The sequence below is a fragment of the Sorex araneus genome, chromosome X (genome assembly GCF_027595985.1).
Source record: "Sorex araneus isolate mSorAra2 chromosome X, mSorAra2.pri, whole genome shotgun sequence".
Classification (NCBI taxonomy): Eukaryota; Metazoa; Chordata; class Mammalia; order Eulipotyphla; family Soricidae; genus Sorex; species Sorex araneus.
The window spans coordinates 156004863-156025186 of record NC_073313.1 but is presented as its reverse complement, the minus strand read 5'-3'; the positions used below and the strand labels follow the sequence as shown (position 1 = coordinate 156025186).

Genomic DNA, 20324 nt, shown 5'->3' with positions numbered 1-20324 from the left:
GCTTACCAGGATCACGGCAGCTGTTTCCACTTTCCAGGGGGCGGCACCACAACCATCATCACCTTTTCCCAAGTTCACGTTTCCAGGAGATCCCAACAGGAGATCCCAAATTAAAAAAAAAAAAATTTTTTTAAAGACTGAGTTAAGGATGGGAGAGATAGTGTAGTGAGCAAGGTGCTACCTTTATGGCCCTCCCGCCTGCCAGGACTAAGCCCTGAGCACAGTCAGGTGTGGCCCCAAAATAAAAAGGTGATGCTTTTACCTTAAAATTACAAAAATGATTAGAGATAATGTCAAAACAACCACTTGAAAGGAATCCGAGGTTTTTTGTTTTGTGGGTCACACCCAGCGATGCTCAGGGGTTACTCCTGGCTCTGCACTCAGGAATTACTCCTGGCAGTGCTTGGGGGACCATATGGGATGTCGGGGATTGAACCTGGGTCGCCCACATGCAAGGCAAACGCCCTACCCGTTTTACTATCGCTCCGCCCCTGAACCCCCCCCCCCACTGGTTTAAAAAAAATTTTTTTTAAATAAAGTTTAAGTTCAGGCTTTCCATTCCCTTCTCCATCCATGAACATTTGAAAAAATAAAGGGTCGGGGACAAGTCAACCTTTCCATGCTTTGTTAGAGCAAGCCTCTGCTTGCTCAAGTCCTTGAATGTAATGCCAGCACCGCTCTTTTATTTTTTTAGGTGGGGGGCACATCTTATGGTGCTCAAGGGCTATTCCGTATTTAGTGCTCCAGGGACCAAGATGTCAGAGATGGGATGGGGACCTCCTGCATGCAAAGCAAGTGCGCAGCCCATTAAGCTCTCTCTCTGGCCCTCCCTCTGCTCTGAACCAAGCCCCGGCACGGCTGGGCGGGGAGTCACTGGATGCTGGGAGCTAAGACGTGCAGACGAATCCACGGCTGGTCACGGTCCTGACTTCACTCAGGACCAAAGCAGGCCGTGTGGGAGGTGCCGCCCAGCACCCGGGAGCTGGGCGTGCGCTGTCCAAACAGAAGGGAGCGCTGACCGGCCAACTGTGGGACAGGTGGTTTCCCCATCTGCAACAACGAGAACGCCTGGTTTGCTGTGTAGACACCGCACCAACTCCGTTTCTCCCTCCCTCCTAGGGAGCCTGACTTTCAGGCTGGGAGACTCAGGTCCAGAGGAGATTATCTGCGCTGATTTCCTTGAGCCCCACCTGGAGAAGGGCGGCTTCTGAACACCCAGTTTCCTTCAGAGGAAACTTGACTGACAGCTGGACCCAGGAAGGAATAGTCAGGCACAGAGGAAAGATTCTCTTTTTCACCTTTATTTCATTGTCCAGAGCAAGGGAGAGGAGAGGAGAGGACAGAAAAACCAAAGGGCAGAGCATGCCTTGGCCAACATCAGGATGCGTCTCGGCACCATCGAACGGTTTCTGGGGAGCTGAATGCCTCGGTCCATTTCTACCTGTGCTCGGCCTGAGGCTCTCCCTAGCCACAGGGGTGTGCTGGTCTGCAGTCAGGGCCGAGCACTCTCCAGGGAGGCTGCTGTCTCCGCCTTTAGTGGAAGCAGGACTGAGAATACTTCAAAGTGAAGAGCGTCAGCTGGTGTGGCGGGGAGTAGTCAACACATCAGGGAAACTCGGGGGTAACAGATGCATACACGTCCCAGAATACACAGCAACAAGGACCATTTCCTGAGCCACAAGTGCACCAGGACACAACAGGGTGAGCGAGGCCAGTGCATTTGTCACCACGGCTTCAGGGACCTTTATGAAACTTGCTCTGATTCATGTTCAGAAGTTCTCCTGGACAGGTGAATGATTGTGCTTGAAAATGTCACCAGAAGGGACATAGTTTTTAAATATTCTCTGCCTCTCGCTTCCAGAGGGCTTCCTTTTGGCTACCAACCAGAAGCAAGCGGAACCTCCTGGGAGGAAAGAACAGTCCTGCCCTGGGCGAGGTGCGGCGCTGAATGAACTTACACAGTAAGCGAGCGCCAGCGCTCAGAGGTGGCAGCTCACTTCTGGAAGAAGCCGGTGATGGGCGCTTGTCTGTTGACTTTGCCCAGAGCCCCAGTCCCTTTCTTGGGTCCTCTTTGTTCCTCTTTGGGCTCTTTCTTCACAGCCAGGGCGAGGGGCCTGTGCACAGGGCCGGTCTTTGTCTTCAGCTCCTCTTCACTGTCTGTGCAGGATTCACTCTCGTAGACTTTCTCAGTCACTGTGACGAAGAGAAACGTGGGACATGAATGAATCCTGTTGCTGCCATGAGAGGCCATGTTCACCCGCATCCCTTCCAACCCCCAGAATAGAGGTGTGGCAGCCTTCAGAGGCGGGGTCGGACACCCCCTGAGCCTTTACCCCCAGTCCCCACTGTGATGTGCTGCACTGCTGCACACCCTTAACTGATCTCATGTATATCCTGCCACCTCCTCACTCTTACTGGCTCCAGCCTCACCTCCCCGACCCACAGTCCTGGTTGGAATCTCTGCCGTCCTGCCAGCTCCTGGCCCAGCTTACTGCCAGGGACCTTCTTAGCCAGCTCCACCCCAAAGTCCCCCATGGTCTGCCACGTCCCAAAGACACAGACTTACTGGTTTTGAGTGACCACTAATTCTGTGACCCAAGATTTTGTAGTCTATACACTGAAGAAAACCACTTCAAGAAAATCCTTATCAGATGCCAGAAACTCATAGAAAACTGAAAGGACAAGGATAAAATGAGAAAGCTACCCATATTCTTACTCCCTACAGCCAGAAGAATAAGTTTTGCCTCTTCTGTTGATAACCTTCTCCAAATACCTCCCCACTGCCCTGTCCCGCAGTGGGAAGAAGGACCGGACCAGCTTCCAGGGAGTGCCAGTGGGCAGTGCTGCCGCAGCGACGATCAAAAGCTCAGGGCTGCCCACGGCAACCACAAGAGCACAATGCCACCTTCCTGTGGCTTGGGAGAGTACAGCAGCCACAAAAGCAAGGAGAGCTCTTTCTCAGCCTCCCTGACTGCAGCAAGTGCTGGGGAAACTAAAAGAAAAGACTCTTCTTTGTGGAACCAAGGAACAGAATATGCATCATTGAGAGAAAGGGATACTTTTCCCCATTAAAGAATGGCAGCAGGTTAAAGCTCTTAAGGATTGATCATTAACTTTTTTTTTTTTGGCTTTTTGGGTCACACCCGGCGATGCACAGGGGTCACTCTTGGCTCTGCACTCAGGAATTACTCCTGGCGATGCTCAGGGGACCATATGGAATGCTGGGACTCGAACCTGGGTCGGCCGTGCGCAACACCCTACTCACTATGCTATCACTCTAGTCCCTGATCATTAACTTTTAAGCTGGTCTAGGGAAATGCTCTGTAATACAAAATATACTTACTCTAGCACCCAGTTTGCCACTCAAATCAACTGCACGGCTTGTTACAGAACAGTTCCCTTTTCCAGAACTTTAGATCCAGCAGGTATGGGATGAACAGAGAAAAGGTTTTCTGAACACGTCCTCAGGGCCATGCTCTCTCGATCCCACCCTGAAAATCTCTCTGGCATGTCCTGCAATCTCTTCACCATGGATTAACCTTGAGGTCAGCTGGGGGTAAGCAGGGAGCCTTCCCCCACCTTATCTACTCATCCTATTCAAGATGCACAACTGGGGCTGGAGCGATAGCACAGCGGGTAGGGCGGTTTGCATTGCACATGGCCGACCTGGATTCGTTTCCCAGCATCCCATTCGGTCCCCTGAGCACCACCAGGGGTAATTCCTGAGTGCAGAGCCAGGTGTGACCCAGAAAGCAAAAAAAAAAAAAAAAAAAAAAAAAAAAAGTACAATTAACAGTGGGGGGGGGCACCGCCGAGTTCTGATGATCTGCCATTACTTCCAAGACTCTAGAATTGGATTTGCCGACTCTTGCCAGCTGAAAAAGAGTCAAGCTTCAAACATAAATCAGTGTGTTCTCGAAGGCCTCATCCTCAGTCAGACTCCTGGGAGCTCCAGAGCAGAAATACGAGAATCTCCTCTGAGCATATTAAAGACAAAAATATTGGCGGGGGTGGGGGGAGAGGAAGGGGAAGATGGTGAGTGGAGGATGGCCCAGTGGTACAGAAACTGTCCTGCACGTGTAAAGCACAGAGTTCAATCCCTGGCATTGTAAATCAAAACAAAACACGAAAAATCTTAAGTCCTATCCAGGCCACTAAATTCGAACTTTAGATCCTCAGGAAATTCCCATGCTCAGCAAAGTTCGAAAAATATTATTCTAAGATATTTAAAGAATTTTCATAGCATACCCACTAGTCCAATAATTATAACCCCAATCCATAATTACTATCCGTCCCTCCATCCATCTCAAATAAACTTAAAACGCATAATATCACTAGATTACAGAAACAAAATGATGTAATTTACTCAATGTTTCAAATTAAAGAAACCTACAGCACCACGACAGATATAGAAAAAATAACTTGCTATTAACTAATAGTCCCTACTCCATGAAGATACCACCAAGGCCTTCACAAGCTACATCATCTGTAGCCAAATGGCACCAAGTCTCTGACATTAAACTCCAGCATTGATTAGCTCATTATTTCATTACTTATTAGTAAAACCACTGGCTGTCTTAGTGCGAATCTTATGCAATGTCTTGCTTGGGGGAATGAAAAACCAGTTAGGGGAGCACCAACAAAATTCCATGGGCTGCACACCTGGTGTGCTCTGAGACCGCATCTACATGCAAAGCTGCAGTAACTTCATACTATAAGACAAAGCAGAGTTCAGCCTACAAATACCGACGTTGGAGCAGGGAGATGGTGGTGTGGGTGCCTGCTCGGCACACCCAACCCGGGTCTGACTCCTGTCCATATGCTCCCCACAGAACAGCTGGGTGGGCCCAGGAGGCACATGGCTCGGGTACCACAGGTACCTTGCATTCAACAAGTGCCCTGCCCAGTTAGCTCAAAGTGGCTGGTTCCCCTAACTGCCTGGGCTAAGAGTCGCCAGGGGGGTCCCCAACAGCCTTCTGAGCACTGCATGGGATCCCACCCTCCAACAACAAAATAAAAACAAGGCCTTTCTGACTGGAGAGGCAGAATGGAGGTTAGGTGCTTACACTGCACGTGGCCAATCTCAGTTCCATCCCCCAGTATCCGGTATCACCACGGTCCCCTATGCACCGAGCAGGGAGTAGCACCTGAGAACCATTAGGCATGGCCCAAAGCCCCGTCCACACCTCTTCCCCACTGTCATGCCCAAGTATAGGACCTTTATTTTAGCTGAAAATGCCACTTTTCTGGGCTGCCATTAAAAAACAAAAAGCACAAAGGTGCAGGCGAATGTTTAAATTCGTTGTTCAACTATTTTGCAATTAGAAATTCATTTTGTCTAGAAATCCTCATCAATGGGGCCCAACCCCACAATTCCTGCAGAAAACTCCCATAACTGAAAATATCAGTTGCTTCTTCTTATTTTTTTGGTTTTGGGTCACTCCCAGCAATACGCAGGGGCCATTCCAGGCTCTGGACTCAGGAATTACTCCTGGTCCGGTGGCACTTGGGGATCATATGGTATGCTGGGGATTAAACTCAGGCTGGCTGCATGCAAGGCAAGTGTCCTACCTGCTGTATTATGGCTCAGTCCCCGAGATCAGCTTTCTAAACCCACAGAACAACTCTGTGGCATCAAGAGCCATCGCCCTGAGCTGGTAGGCTTGGAACCCCTGAGCAGAGAGAAAGCAGAACTCTACAGTTGCTAATAGGAGCCAAGATTCATCAGGGTGAGCTTGGATTAAAAAAACCTTAAAACAAGAAAAAAAGTGGTATGTGAGCAGAGTTTCATTGTTGTCTCCAAGACTTTTAATAGTGTTGTCTGGAGACAGGCGTGCAAAAAGTTCACAGCCCACACCTGGCCAAAACTTGTACTGTGTTTTGAACAAAGCATAGGTAATTAGCCAAAAGTTCCCAGTGAACTCTCATAAAGATGTATTTGCCACTTTTCCTTTGGGATAGGAGGGAAAAACTGGCACTCATGCTTTGCCCTCTTAAGTTTAAATGTTTAAAAGGAAAAATAAGAACTCAACAGCAAACACCAACGAACCAAGAGGCTTAAAAAATGCACTACTGGAAGCCTCAAAACAAGACCACATGAACCCAGTCCTAGACTCATAGTTTGGAAGAAGTTTGGCACTAAGAGTGCAGACTTTCCACATGTATGGAATGCTATTCCCCAATTGTGCTACAGTCATGAGGACAAAGGCCCTTTCAGAAGACTGAGAGGTGGGGAAGAGGATGGGCCACAAAGCTGACGAGATGTCTTCACTAGTCTGACGGCCTCAGTGCTGAGGAAAAGGGGACTCTTCAGGCGCATCTAGCTTTTGAAGGTAAAAATGTGAATCAGGAAAGGATAAGCGCCGAGTATTTCTGAGTTGTGACAGGTACCACAGGAAGGGAGAAAGGATGATTCTGGGCTCTCCAACCAAGGGCCCAAACCCACAGTTCTCTGCATACACAAAACTATAGTGCAAGGACCTGAGTATCCCATCAGTATGCAAGATCTCTACCCAAAGGCCCCACGACAGGCTGGCTCAAATATGGGAAGGATGGAACAAGCTGAAACATGACGAAAGGATTGGCCAGTGTCTCAAAACCCAAGTTCTACCTAACAAGGCTTACAAGTAGGAAACCTAAAGGCAGAGTTTCAGATCGGGACTATCTCTGGAGAACAAAGGCCAAGGACTGCACCTCAGGGTCCACTAATCTGTGGGAGCTTCTTTCCACTGCTGACCCAGTCTTCAGCAACCCGACATGAAGACAAAACGAATCTTTTATTTTGCCTCCCCCCAGAAACTGACATGCCCTGTACTGGAAATACTCAACATTTATTTTTATTGACCGGGTGCCAGTAAGAACCCAGGGGTCCTCACTCCAGTTGCAGTGTTCTCTATAAAGCCAGTGCTTACTGAACAGCAGTGGGTCCTTAGAAACCAACTGAGCAAATGCCATACATGGAAACATCCCTGAGTAACACTGAATTGTTCAATGTTGGCTGGACCTGGGTTTTTTGTTCCCTTCTCTTCTGACAAAAGGTCACTGAAGGAATGACGTTGTTCGAGGACCCACTGTATCTCGTTATTCAAAGTGTGGGTCACTCAGCCCGCAACAGCCGCCACGTAAGCTCACTGCCCAGTTCAGTGTTCTGGGGTTTCTGGGGTGTGTGCCTGTGCTTGCAGCTAGGAGGCATCTCCAGACTCTACAATACCGACATCCCAGCAGAAGCACAACAACTTAGATGGGAAAGTAACAGAGAAGTCAGCTAAGCTCAACAAACAAAATTATTAGTAGAGGCTCAACTAGCAAAAACAGCTTAGTAAACCCTCAGTGTGCCCACGATGAGATACAACAATTTTTACAAATATTCTTTTACTGAAGTAATTTTTGAGAATTCCATTAGCCACTTAGTTGTAACAATTAATAAAAACTAAAATATTTTGGGCCTGCTAAGAGGCAGGCCTACTAAGTGGGTGGTGGTGTCTAAGAAAATGGGGACAATGTGGGGGGAAGGTAACTTCGCGGTGGGATTGGTGTTGGAATGCTGAATGCCTTTAACAAATGTGTCATGTTTTTTTTTTTTTTTTTTTTTGTAAATCAAATTTTGGGGGGGGGGCAGTTATACTTAGTTATACTTGGTAAACCACGGTGTTTAAATAAAATGGAAAAAAAAAAACCCCACAAGAACCAAAGTGTGAGTGACAAGACAGCAGCAGGGCATGGCCTGGGCGAGTCATGAGCATTTACAGTTTAAGTCACACTGCTTCAGGTCTGGCTGCCTCACTGCGCTAATGACTGGATTTACAGCCCCAACTTTTTTCACCTATGCAGCCTTCCTCGTCCACAAAGGTTTTAGATTTCAGCACCCGCCTTCGTTTTCTTCTGCTTTCTCCACTCGAGCTCTGGAAAAATCAGAATATGCAACATTAAGCTGGAGAGAAAAGTAATGAGGGGCCAGAGCAATAACAAAGCAGGTAAGTGCTTGCCTTGCTTACACCGATGCAGCACCTCTGTCCCTGGAGCCCCACAATGAGCACAGAGCCAGGAGTAAGCCCCGAGCACTGTAAGGTATGTGGCTCCCCCACCCCTCCACAAAAGAGATTTCTGATCCAGAACCATCACCCTTCAGTATTCCGCTGTGATAAAAGCTGCCTGCTGCCTTTGGGCCGTGCTGTGGATTGAGCAGGATGGAAGAACCCAAAAGCGCGCCCTTGGACTCCAAGCAGCCCACTGAACTAATTCCGGCACGGGATCGGAGACCCTTGGACTCCAAGCAGCCCACTGAACTAATTCCGGCACGGGATCGGAGACCCCATGGTGGGCTGCGAGAGTGGAAACCGGGGATTCCCCAATTCTTTTAACCTCTCTCTCTCAATCCCTTCCTCCTGAGCACAGCGCAGGGTCCACGGCTTTCTGACTGCAAAATGGAGACGCCGAACCTCTCTCTAGGTTTCTTCATCTTATGAGCACCATAAAAGGGTAAAAGTTTGTAGTGATGTTATTTCTGGTTGTACTTTCCCTGGACTTTATACAGAAACCCAAAACCGCGAGGCCGGTGACCTAATGTCATCTTAGTATCAGCAATATGTAATGGTTCCTTCTTAATGGGTCGGACTTTTGTGGGAGATCCTAACAAGAATAGTTAAGTCTTTTGCTGAAATATTGAAGGTAATCAAAGTGGTAGCCATCTCTCTAGACTGAACTAAGCTATATCCCCACGCCGGCTGAGAAGAAATATCCTTCTTTCTCGGGAAGAAACGCGGCGTGGTGTCAAACATAGTGTGATGTCCATTAAGCAAACAGACCTGGTGGCGTGGGAATGGGATATAAGGGGAAAAATTATGTACATGGAACAGCGGGACGCTGGTGGAATCTCGAGCCGGAGCCGATACCAGCGCAAGACCTTTGGTTCCAGAAACTGCTTGCAGACACTCTACTAGACTATCTAGACTAAGCCAGAGCCCCACGTTGGCTGATGACGGGAAATAACCATCCTCTTTGGTTTTTTTCCCTTTGTCAGACAGCGTGGCGATTACTAAACAGGCATGAACTCGGTGGCGCGGGGCAAGGGGGAAAAAGAAAAGTAATATCTCTATATTCTTAGCAATGGAGAACTATCAAATGCTTCCTTGGCAATAGGACTGTCTTTTTCTTTTTGGGGGGAAACCCCAGCAACGGTAGTGAGTTGTGTGTTGAAACATGGAATGTAATCGAGATAAAGCGTAAACGAAGTGAAACTTATCACGTACAAGGGTGGGGACTGGGGAGGTGGGAGGGGGCGGCAGATATACTGGGGGGTTGGTGATGGAAGATGGGCACTGGTGAAGGGAAGGGTGTCTGAGTATTGTATAACTAACATAATCCTGAGAACTATGTAACCCTCCACTTGGTGATTCAATAAAATAAATAAATAAATAAATAAATAAATAGATAAATAAATAAATAAATAAATAAAAAGCTGCCTGCTGGGGAAGCAGTCCTACCACACTGTCGCTGTCTGTGCAGGCCTGGCGTTTCACTGTTTCCGGGAAACAGCAGCCTACTGACCAGCTGTCCGCCAACCGGCCTGCCAGGAGCTATAGGCACCACGGTTAAAGGACAACAGCACGAGGATGCCGTGGAGAAAGATGTAACAGACTCCCAATGGAAGGGCTGAAGGGAGGGCACAGCGGCTGTGAGGGGAGCGAAGGTTCTGGGGCACACGCCTCATTACAGACACAGGTCCCTTCAGACTGACAGGCCAACATTGCACCCCTTTTGTTTCGCTCCAGTAGGTATTCACTGAAATACCCATTTCTGGGCACCAACATGAGTTAATCACAGTTTTCTCTCCAAAGAAAGAGAAAACCAGTGCAACATCCGAATGACAGTCTTAATACAATGAATTCTGGAAAATGATCAAGGCGGGGAGAAGAACTAGCACTTTTTCTCATTCTTCATCATCTGCACTAGGAGATGGAGGCGAGATGGAGCTGAAGGCCATTCAAAACTAGATTTCCCCCTTGGCTGCCAGCTGTTTCGACCTAGCGCGCTTCCAGTAGGGCTCCAAGAAACAACTGCTTTCAGTTGTTCTGCAATTTCACAAACTTTGCTCTCAAATGGGGAGATCTCATTTTGTACAGTTCTGATAGCGCCCCTGACTCCGGAGGCATACCAAACCAAACCAAACAAACACCCTGCTCCCAAGATCCATCTCTTCAACTTTCCCAAGAACACGCGTTACAGCCACAATCTCACTTCAGGTGAGGCGTGGGAACGGCTGCTTTCTCTGGCCTACGGAGAGCAGAGGGAGACAAGAGCCACCTACTGGCATCTGGAAAGCAGACAGGAAGCAAGCTGAACACAAGAGTTTCAGGTCTGTGGCTGAAACAAGCGTGCCAATCAAGCTGTACCTTAATGGCAGGAGCCTCTGGCTCAGCCTTCCGCGCTGGTTCCGGAGGTGGAGACGCTGGAGGTGGGGATGGTGACTCAGCTTCATAAGGCCGAGGAGAGTCTGGGATGACTGAAAGAACGAAACAGGCTGAGGTAAGAAAACTACGAAGCCTCCACTTGCTCTGTGAACGTCCACAGCGAGCAAAGGACAATCTGTGACGAACAAGGACACTGCACTTACTTCTACTGACATATATCAAGCATTACTACATAAAACAGAAATATTATTACAAAAAACATAAGTTTTATACTCAGAAAACCAGAAAATCAAGAAGTCTTCGAGTTGGAATACACCCTAAGAGAACTTCTTAGCTAAATTTTATATTACAGGTAAGTCAAGGTATGAAGTAGTTTTATAAAATATCCACTAACCAACAACCCTAGGTGATGCATTTCATTTCTATTATTTTCCTATACCCTCACAACCTTAGGAGACAAAAATCATACTAGATTGAGAAAACAGAGGTGAGCGAACTTGTCAAGGTCACAGAGCTTGCTACTGAAGCAGCGACGGGGAATGCTCGGTTGCAGAGGCCCACGAGAGAACGGGTTCTGGGCCTGGAACACAATGGGACAGACACGTGTCAGCTGCCTGTGGCCTGTCTGCCTGCCGTGCAGGACCCACAAATGATGTTATAAATATCCAAATGGCCCTTGGCAGGAAAAGGTTCCCCATTCCTGGTTTAAACCCAAGTCAGTCTGACTCCTCAGCCTCACCATTCAAATTATCCCTGGCTGCTTTTACCATTCAGGAACAGACATTTTCTCTTAAGAGCAGTAAGTGGAGATAATCCTCAAATTACACCAGGCCCCTGCCACTCTTCCGTGACCATGATCTGAAGATTATTTGTAATCACCTGAGACGCTGGTTGGATGGAAACTTGTCGGCTGATGTTAGCAGCATAAACTTGGGAGGCTGGGGTAAAAGCCTATCTGAAACAATGATCACCATAACAACTCTCACAACTAAGATGTGTTTAAGAAGCTGCAGTCACCAGGAACAATTTCTAACTGACTGCCCCTTGGCTAAAACAACAATGAGAACAGGACAAAGGACCGCTGCTAAGGACAGGGTCTTCCCGAAGAGAGCTCTACCACAAGGGTTCCATCTTTCTGAAGTTCCAGACAGTGCGGTCTCAGTATGAGGCCCAGGAGAGAGGTGAAAATTCCGAGCTGACCTATTACTTAACCATCAGAGAAAGTGCTCGTCAAAGCACTGGAGAGCAACTTAGCCAAAAGTTATCTCTGCCAGAGGGGGGAACAAAACTCAGCCCCCGCTCTTTATCATCTGTTATTAAAGGCTATCCACCTCTATCACATTTCTTCTCCTCACCAAACGAAATAATCCCACTCATATTTCTAATCACCCATGGGTATTATTTTTGTGGAATAAGAACCAGAAGTACAGACTATTTCAGAATTATGTAATGAGGACCCAATCAACCACACTAATTCCTTGACTTAAGAGTTGGCTCCTTCATTAATATTAAAGACTCCAGTTAGTCCAACTAACTTGTGTGTATGCCTGTGTGTGTTGGGGACCAAATCCTGTGTGTGTGCACATGCATGCAGTGTTGGGGATCAAAGCCAGGGTCTCACACAGGCAACTCAACTGCTCTATCACTAAGCTACAGTGCTGGCTTTTTCAATATATTAGCTAATACATTGAAAGATTCAAATATTTGTCCATAATCTTCTCCAATCTTTTCCTGGTTGGAAATACAGAAGACTGTTCAAATTAGCATATATTATTCATTAATTCAATACCTTCCTGGGATCTGAATAGATTCCTCAACTCTTAACCAGTCAGAATTTTCTTTGATGTTGTTTCATCCACACACTTAGGAATCTTCATTTTGATAGTCTTGGTCAAAGCATTTTGATAAATGACATGGAACATGCATACACCAGCTTTCTTGTATGGATGTTCAAAATGTCCCACCCCATTCCAAATGACCCCAGACAATGATCTTTGCTCTGGCGGGCAGAGCACCTCTCACCAGACAGCAGAGGTTGAAAAAATAGCATCTGAGAAGGACTTGGAGGGTCTAATTCCCCAGAGGAGTGTCAACTTCCTTGCACAATTTCTTAAGTCTTTTTATTTCTTTTGCACTTAAACTCTAGGTAAATATAATTTTTCAGCTAAATGTACAGTTGAGCTGAAGCCTATTTTGGGAGAGGCCCCTGTTACTTCATATAGCATTTTCTTATAGTTCTTATAGCACTTTCTGTAACTCTGTAAGCTCCAACCTAAACATCCTTCGACTGTTTAGGAGGTTCCTTTTTGGGGTCTGATTGCGTTTATGAGTCATTGATCTCTTGTGCTGTGGGTTCACTTTCGTTTACACACCTTTCTGTGCTGCTGAATTCCTTCCGACCAGAGTCCCCTCCACCTTCTCCCTTGCCCCAACTGGGTCATGAAGTCACCGAGAACTGATGATAAAAAGATAACTTTCTCCAGCTGTTTTTCTCAAAATAGACTTTCCAAGACAGAATTCACTTGGTATAATAGCAGTTCAATCTGAGTATCTTTTCTTTAGTCTCTTCTCTATTTTCTGCTTGTCTTTGTTTTGGGACCAAATCCAACAGTGCTGAGGGCTTACTCCAGGTGGTGTTCAGGGGACCAAATGAGGCACTGGATTGGCCATGTGCAAAGTGAGTGTCTCAGCCACTTGCTATCTTGCTGACGCCTCACTGTTTTACTTTCTACAATTAGGGAAAAGATCTGGGCTCTAAGAAGATCTGGCATCTTTTTAAAGGCATATTCATTTTCCATGTGAGGATTTTTCTATTCCTCTGCTTTCTTTCCTGACAGCAGAACTCACAACTTATAGTGGCATCAAACTACGATGCCATTTCCTATTAACAAAGACACTATGGAATGCCTATCTTAGCATCTTACTTATGTAGATAGAACCTTACCACAATATTACCCATTTTAAAAGATTCATATGAAAGTAACCAAAGGAATGTTTCCATTTTATTTATTTTTAAAGAAAAGGTCTCTAATAATAAGTATACTTAGTTTTCTTTCGTGTTTGTTATTCTGGCAAATCATGAGAAAATTATGGTTTGAGTGAAAAGCCAGGAATAGCTTTTAAACAGAAATAGGTGTTCTATAACCCCCAATGCTAAGATTACTAGAATTGCCCTGGCCCATAATAAATCACATTTTAGCTCCTTGAGCATCATCATAGAAAGAACTGACATCTGATATATTTACCCCAAATTCCTATACTAATGTCCTAATCCCAAATACCATGACGCTTAGAAGCAGGGCTTTGGGGGAGTTAATTACGTCCTAAGAGCAGATTACTCATGCATGAGATTTGGACCTTCAGAAAAGATAGGAGAGAGACAATTTCGCTGCCACGTGAGACTAAAGCAAGAAAAAGTAAACCAGGAAGAGACCTCTCCTCAGAAACTGAGTCAGAGCCTGCTGCATCAAGTCCGGAATTCTCAGACTCTGAAATGGTGAGAAATAAATTCCGTTGCCACGGCCATCTCAACTGAGTGAGTCACGCCATACTGAGGAAATGCCTACCTTCATCTTCACTGCTGTCCGCCTCAGGAAGTTTGATTCTTCTCCTCTTTTTCTTCATGTTTTCAGCTTCCTTCTTCTCAGCATCAGATAACTCCATTCGCTTCCCCCTGTGGCCAGACAGGAATAATGTGACCATGTACACAAACGGAACTGTAAGAATTCTACTCTACACTACTATCACTCATAGTCTTAGTTCTAGTGGACAAAAGAGTCTCTGTGGACCATAAGGCTTCTCGGAAGGATTCTCTGCTCATTGGCAACAACCAGGCATTTCATTGGGTGAAGTGAATCAAAGTTTTTCTAGTTTTATAACAAACTCTTGTAAATATTATGATACTATCTTTCTGAACTCTTTATTGTGGGGGATATGGGTAAAAGCTGGGGTGTTAGCTGGGTGGGTTAGTTTTGGGGCCACACCTGATAGTGCCCAGGTGTTATTCCTGGCTGTGTGGTTGGGACCATGTGGTGCAGGGAATAGAATGGGGACTTCCCGCATGCAGAGTATGCACTCAGTCCTTTGAGCTCTCCCTCCAGTCTGAATTTATCAAAATTTTAAGATGAAAATTGTTGCTATACAACCCCCTTTGGAAAAGAGGAAACTCTTCCCAACTAATTTTATGAAGTCACATACCTTTGATACTGAAATAGTGCCAGAAAATTCTACAGCCTTCATAAATATAAAGGCAAAAAAAAAAAATCCTTACATTGTTAATAAAATCCAGCATTATATAAAAAGAACGTATCACAAACAAGTTTATTCTAAAAACGCAAGGCTGGTCATGTGAAAACCAATCACTTAATTGACTATATCAGCAGAAACCCCATATGGTCAGCTCACCGACTGCAGAAAAAGCAGCTGTCAAAATTCAACACCTTGTAGCAAACTACAAATAGAAAAGAATTTCTTCCATCTGGTAAAGGGCAAATACTGAAAACATACAGTTAAGATGATATTCAGTGATAATATACTGAGCACATTCCTGGCCTTGACCATCAACCGCAAGCTGATGACCTCAAACAACGGGTGGAGATGCTGAAATCCAACCGTATCACAGGTTTCTGGGAGTCGAGGGCCACTGAACAGGGCCTGGACCCTCTAAAACGTCTGCATCTGTTAATGTTTTTGACAAGAGGAGCCCCAATGCTGCCACAAAATCCAAGTATTTCTGGGCCTATCAGTGCTGACAGTGTTCTTTAGAATTTCTTTCAACAGAGTAATTCCAACCAACTATGAGGTAGTGTCTCAAATTCCTGGATCCATTTTTAACAGCTTGTGTGCTTTTTATTTTCTTTTCTAATTACATTTTACCACTTGAAAAATAAACTCATTGATATAAAAAGAAAACAAAGAACTTTTTCTTTCAAATTTGACAGGAAACAGGAACCCCCTCACTTGGCAATTTGAGGTGAAAAGTAGACAGACGTATAATCAGGCACATTTATACCATGTCCACAAATTTAAAACCAAGTAAAGGAGAAAAGACAATCATTTTAGTATCGCCAGGGCCCCTCCAAACTGGCCATGGGCTCTAACCCCTCCAACTGGCTGACTCCACAGCTGTGCCTGCGCAGACGCGAGTGGGCTTTGCGTCTGGGTTACAGGGCTCTATCTCCAGGGCATTAAGGAGGATTTAGAACTCAACTGAGAACTGCCTGCTGTCAATAAGCCCAAACAGACCTGCTCAACCCCAGCAGAGACACACTTCCCCCACAGGCGACAAAATTTTCCTACCTTTTTTTTCCTTCTGCAGCATCTAAACAGGCTCTGCCTTTTGGCCGGGTTTCTTCAGGCCTGCAGGGGCTGCCAGCTTTGGTTCAGGGACAGACTCTGGAGGTGGGTCCGCTATTTTCTCTTCTTTCACTGCTTGTTCTGAATCCAAATTGACTTTAAGTTTACCTAGAAGTAAAGTATAGCAGATGATATATAGCCTCATAGCACAATATTAATCTATCACTCCTGTGACAATCTAACAAGTGCCAGGTAATATGTCAGGAGAAGGGATGAAAGGCATAAAAAGCAGTCCCTGTCCCAACAGGGCTCATGGTCCAGTCGAAGAACACTTCTTCTTTCAAAATACCATGCTGGCCATAAGTTTTTCTTTCTGCTTCCAGCTAATTCCTTACTGTATCAGACCCCCCAGCGTCTGGTGATAGTAAAAGCAGGGCTTGGAAAAACCTAAAACAACTTTGTGAGGGATCATCATCCTCAGGTGCTAAGTGAGGAAACCAAAGTCAGAGGGATGAACAGACGTTTCCCAAGAATCTACAACACTAAAGAGTGACAAGAGAAAGTTTATACCAAGTTCTGACTTTCTTTCTCTAATACTGTTTAGCTTCTTTAAGCCCGGATACTTACCACCCCACTGATACCTTGATGACAGAATTAAGAGACTCTTCTAGAATGAGAAAGTTTGGTTCAAATCTGTCCTTACTCTGAGCAAGTTCTTTTACCTCAACGTCCTTTTCTCTAAGAAAACTGGAGTAATATTTGCCTGATTATCGTAAGGGTTAAGAGAGATCTGTACGTGAAGTTAAGCATCTTACCCAAGGTAACAATATAGTCAAAATTTGAAATTAAGTCAGTTTTATCCCTCAAAGTCCTTACTCCTTCTTCTATACCAGCTGAAAACACAAAAATAGAACTACAATGCAGCAGACTAAAAGAATCAAACAGGATGGGCCTGGCCTCTGAGAAATTACAGAAGAGGAGCCTTCCTGCTGTCTAAAGTCATTGCTAGTTTTTCCCAAGAACAGTCACAATGGGCAGGGAAGCCAGCATAGGGTCAGGGCACATGCTTTGAAATGCGCTGGACGCAGGTGTACTCCCTGGTCCTCACATGGGCCCTGGAGGGTCTGAGCAGTGCTGCAGTCTTGGGCCCAAGCATCGGACCATCCAAGCCGGCTGGCCAAGTCTCACCAGACTGACGTCTGGGCCCCCTGAGCACTACCTGGAGAAACTCCCTCTCCCCCAAATCCAACACAATATCACAAAGTACTTTTAGAAAACTATAAATAGCAGAAGGCTTTGCAGTAAATAGCTCTGGTTGCGTGGCATCAAACAACCGAAGAAACCACCTAGTGTAGAAACAATAAAAAGGCTGACACTATAGTCTTGGCTTTTACACACAACTTAGTATAACCACCTTCTAATGTGTTATGTGAAAGAATAGATGGGTAAAAGCGTAACGTACAATCCTTCTAGTTTTCATTCTTGAAGACCCAAGAGAACCCCACAGGCCCTTGGGCAGGCACTCTCTCTTGCACTTTCATTACTGTTCAAGTACCAGTACTTCAGCTTTCTCCCAACTGCAAAGAAGAGTAACTACATGCCCAGAAAGCCCAACAGGTAGCGACTACCCACCAAAATTAGTTGTCTGAAGTTGCAAGTATGCCTTTAAGGCTTAAGCACATTTTGCATAGTATTAGTTTTCACTAGCAGTTTCTATCAAGTTCCACCATTAGGGGTCGGGGAGACAGAGAGGTGGGCTGGAGTACATGCTTTGCATGTACAGAGTCGCCCTCTGGCACTGAACCATCCTATGTGCAACATCAGGACCAACCCCCAAGTGCAGAGATGGGAGCAGTAGACCTAGGGTACTTCCAGATGCGAGCCCCCGCCCCCCCCCCCGCCGCAAAAAAAAAAAAGTAATAACAGTATCATTAGGAGGTGAAACTTCCAAATATTTCCTATTTGCCTCATGGAATAAGGATTCTTTCGAAGGACATTCTACTAGTTGGTTACAACTGCACCACTTCACTGGGTAACCAGGACCAAGTTTTTCTATTTTTGTCACAAACCCTTGGAAATACTATGGGATTATCTTTCTGAACTCTTTCTTTTTTTGGGGGGGTTAGCTTGGGGGCCACACGCAGCAGTGCTCAGATGTTATTCCTGGCTGTGCGCTTTGGGGGCCGTGTGTGTGGGAACAGAGTGCAGACTTCCCGCAGGCAGGGTGTGTACTCAGCCCTTTGAGCGCTCTCTAGTCTGAACTTATCATGAAATCACCTGACAATTCAAAGTATCTCCTTTTAATTCTTGAAAAAAATATAAAACACCCTTTCAAGTAAAACAGGTGATGACTTTAATTTTGTCACCAGTTCTGTACTTTTAATTTTATATACAAATACAGCAGAAGTTCCCAAACTTATTTGGCCTACCACTTCCTTTTCAGAAAAAAGAAAGAAAAAAATGTGTGTGTGTGTGTGTCCCGTCTGTGTCCACCCCTGGAAAACTACCTTCTTTAAGCAAACAAACGATCCCTCCCCACCCATTGCACCTGAGGCTTCTAACACCAACACCCTCTTGGAATGTTCCAGTGCCGAATGGGGTGAGTGGAAGGGGGGTAAGGGGGACACACGGCCCCCCCTCGGGGGCAAAGTATGGCATACTTTGGGAAACACTAATATAGAGCATAAAATTTTACCTCTTTTATAATCATTTGGGTGGGGGTGTTGTACCAGGCTCAAACCCAGGGTACCATACATGAAAAACATGTTGTCTCCCCAAATTATCTTTGCTAGTATATTAAGGGCCCATGGCCAGGGCCTTAACTGCTGACATTTTTTCTATTGTATCATAAGGACATAACAGTGCCAGACACAAAGTATGTGGTAATAAATATTTGTTAAATAAATTCATGAATGGACCCATGACGACACTCAAAAGACTAGTGCATCCCAGTTCCCTGAGAACCATCCAAAACAACTCCCATGAGACACTCGCCAGGTGTGACCTCAAACCCGACTAAAAACATGAACTTGTGAATGAATCCATGTACACCTCTATACCGTTGCTTTATGTTTGTTTTAACAGTTTGCAAATGTGTTTTGTGGTGTATTTTAGAAACTGATTTTAAAATTCACCGCTTTTTATGGTTATAAACCCATAAAATAACAATAAACACGTGAACCCCATCAAGGCTGCCAAGAGGCTGCCCAACTGCGTGGCCCGAGGGACGGAGAGCAGGTGTGTCTCTTGCCCAGAGCGGGAGCTGATGCTAGTGCGCATGATCTCTTGCAGGGAGCCCACCTTGTGCACCGTGGCTTCCCAAGAACCTGAGTGTCTAGTTTCCCAAAAACTTTACAAATTCAAAAATGCTCTCTGATAGCTTTTATGGCAAATATAAAATTAGCACCCTGACTCCTCCCCCAACCACTAATTTGACCATCATGGAAAAGCTGAATTCTGATTAATTTTGCTTGCATAGGCATGTAACAAAATAACCTCCCCACAAAAATCTCTGATGCTCCAAGAAAGCATGCCATAATTATCCTGTGGCTCCTGCATTCCCCCTGGTATTCTGCTACGTACCCTCAGGGAGGGGGACTTGATATGAGAAGTAGTTAAACATGTGACTGATGACTGGTCCCTTCCATACCCAAAGTTCTTACTGCATCACTTTAAATAAAGGAGACCTGACTTTCTCCAAAAGTGTTTTTAAATGGTCATACTACTGGGGCTCTTCTAAGTCACGGTGAGGAAGCTTTACTGTGAATAATCTATAAATAACTAAGGACAGGCCCAAGGTTTGTTCTGCAGCTTCAAGGCCAATAGATTCACGATCACTCCTGGTAACCTCATCCCAGGTCCACAGAAGTAACTTCAACACCACTACGGACCAGGCTGCCCTGCGCTGTAATTATCCACTTGGGGTGGTGTTTTTCTTTTCAAAGCAGTAAACAAACACAGAAACAGTAAACTATGGTCCAACAGAGCGAAAGCAAACCCAGCTCATCAGTACAGCCACTCTGGCAACTGGATTACTTTAATCACCCTGCTGGTCAGCAGACTGCAGTTCATGGCAGATGGTCATGCCCCGAGGTGGCTCTCACCTGGGTATACTAAATGATACTAATATCCACATACAACTCACGAAGGTAAGAAACATGCTTACTCATGGCAGCTTTTCCAAAAAAGTTGCTCATCACATTCAACTTCCCTGGGGCCTTGTTGGCTGTTGAAGATGCCTAAAAAAGCGTTAAAAAGGAAACACAGTTGACTTCCCGCTCGTGTTTAAGCTGATCTTCAAACAGTAGTCTCAACAACCTTCCCAGAAGCACACGGCAATAACATTACAATCCCTGTGTGATCATGCAGACATATGCCGACACTAGCTATAAAAACAAAACCAGAGCAGATAGCATCTCTCCAGAGTTCAGTTTCTCAGGGTACTTATAAAATTACTACACATGAATGTGGCTAGACTTAATTCTTAAGTATATTTAAAACTACTTAGTTTGGCAGAATTAAAATAGATTAGAAGCAGTATGGTACATGACAGGGAAAGGCTTCCAGTGCATTCCATGCATAACCATCAGAAGTGGATCCGCATACTGGTTAATGAACAGC

General features: G+C 45.6%; 1 protein-coding gene across 1 annotated transcript in view; it reads right to left on the bottom strand.

Annotated features, from left to right (window-relative positions):
- Positions 1-1285: 1285 nt before the first annotated feature.
- LOC129399989 (DNA polymerase delta subunit 3-like) overlaps positions 1286-20324 on the bottom strand; it is a 47413-nt gene continuing 28374 nt past the window's right edge. The window contains 6 exon segments of the mRNA XM_055121999.1: positions 1286-2193; positions 7823-7901; positions 10392-10501; positions 13976-14084; positions 15709-15872; positions 19870-19942. Coding sequence (XP_054977974.1) covers positions 1994-2193; positions 7823-7901; positions 10392-10501; positions 13976-14084; positions 15709-15872; positions 19870-19942 — 735 coding nt within the window. The 3' untranslated portion in view covers positions 1286-1993.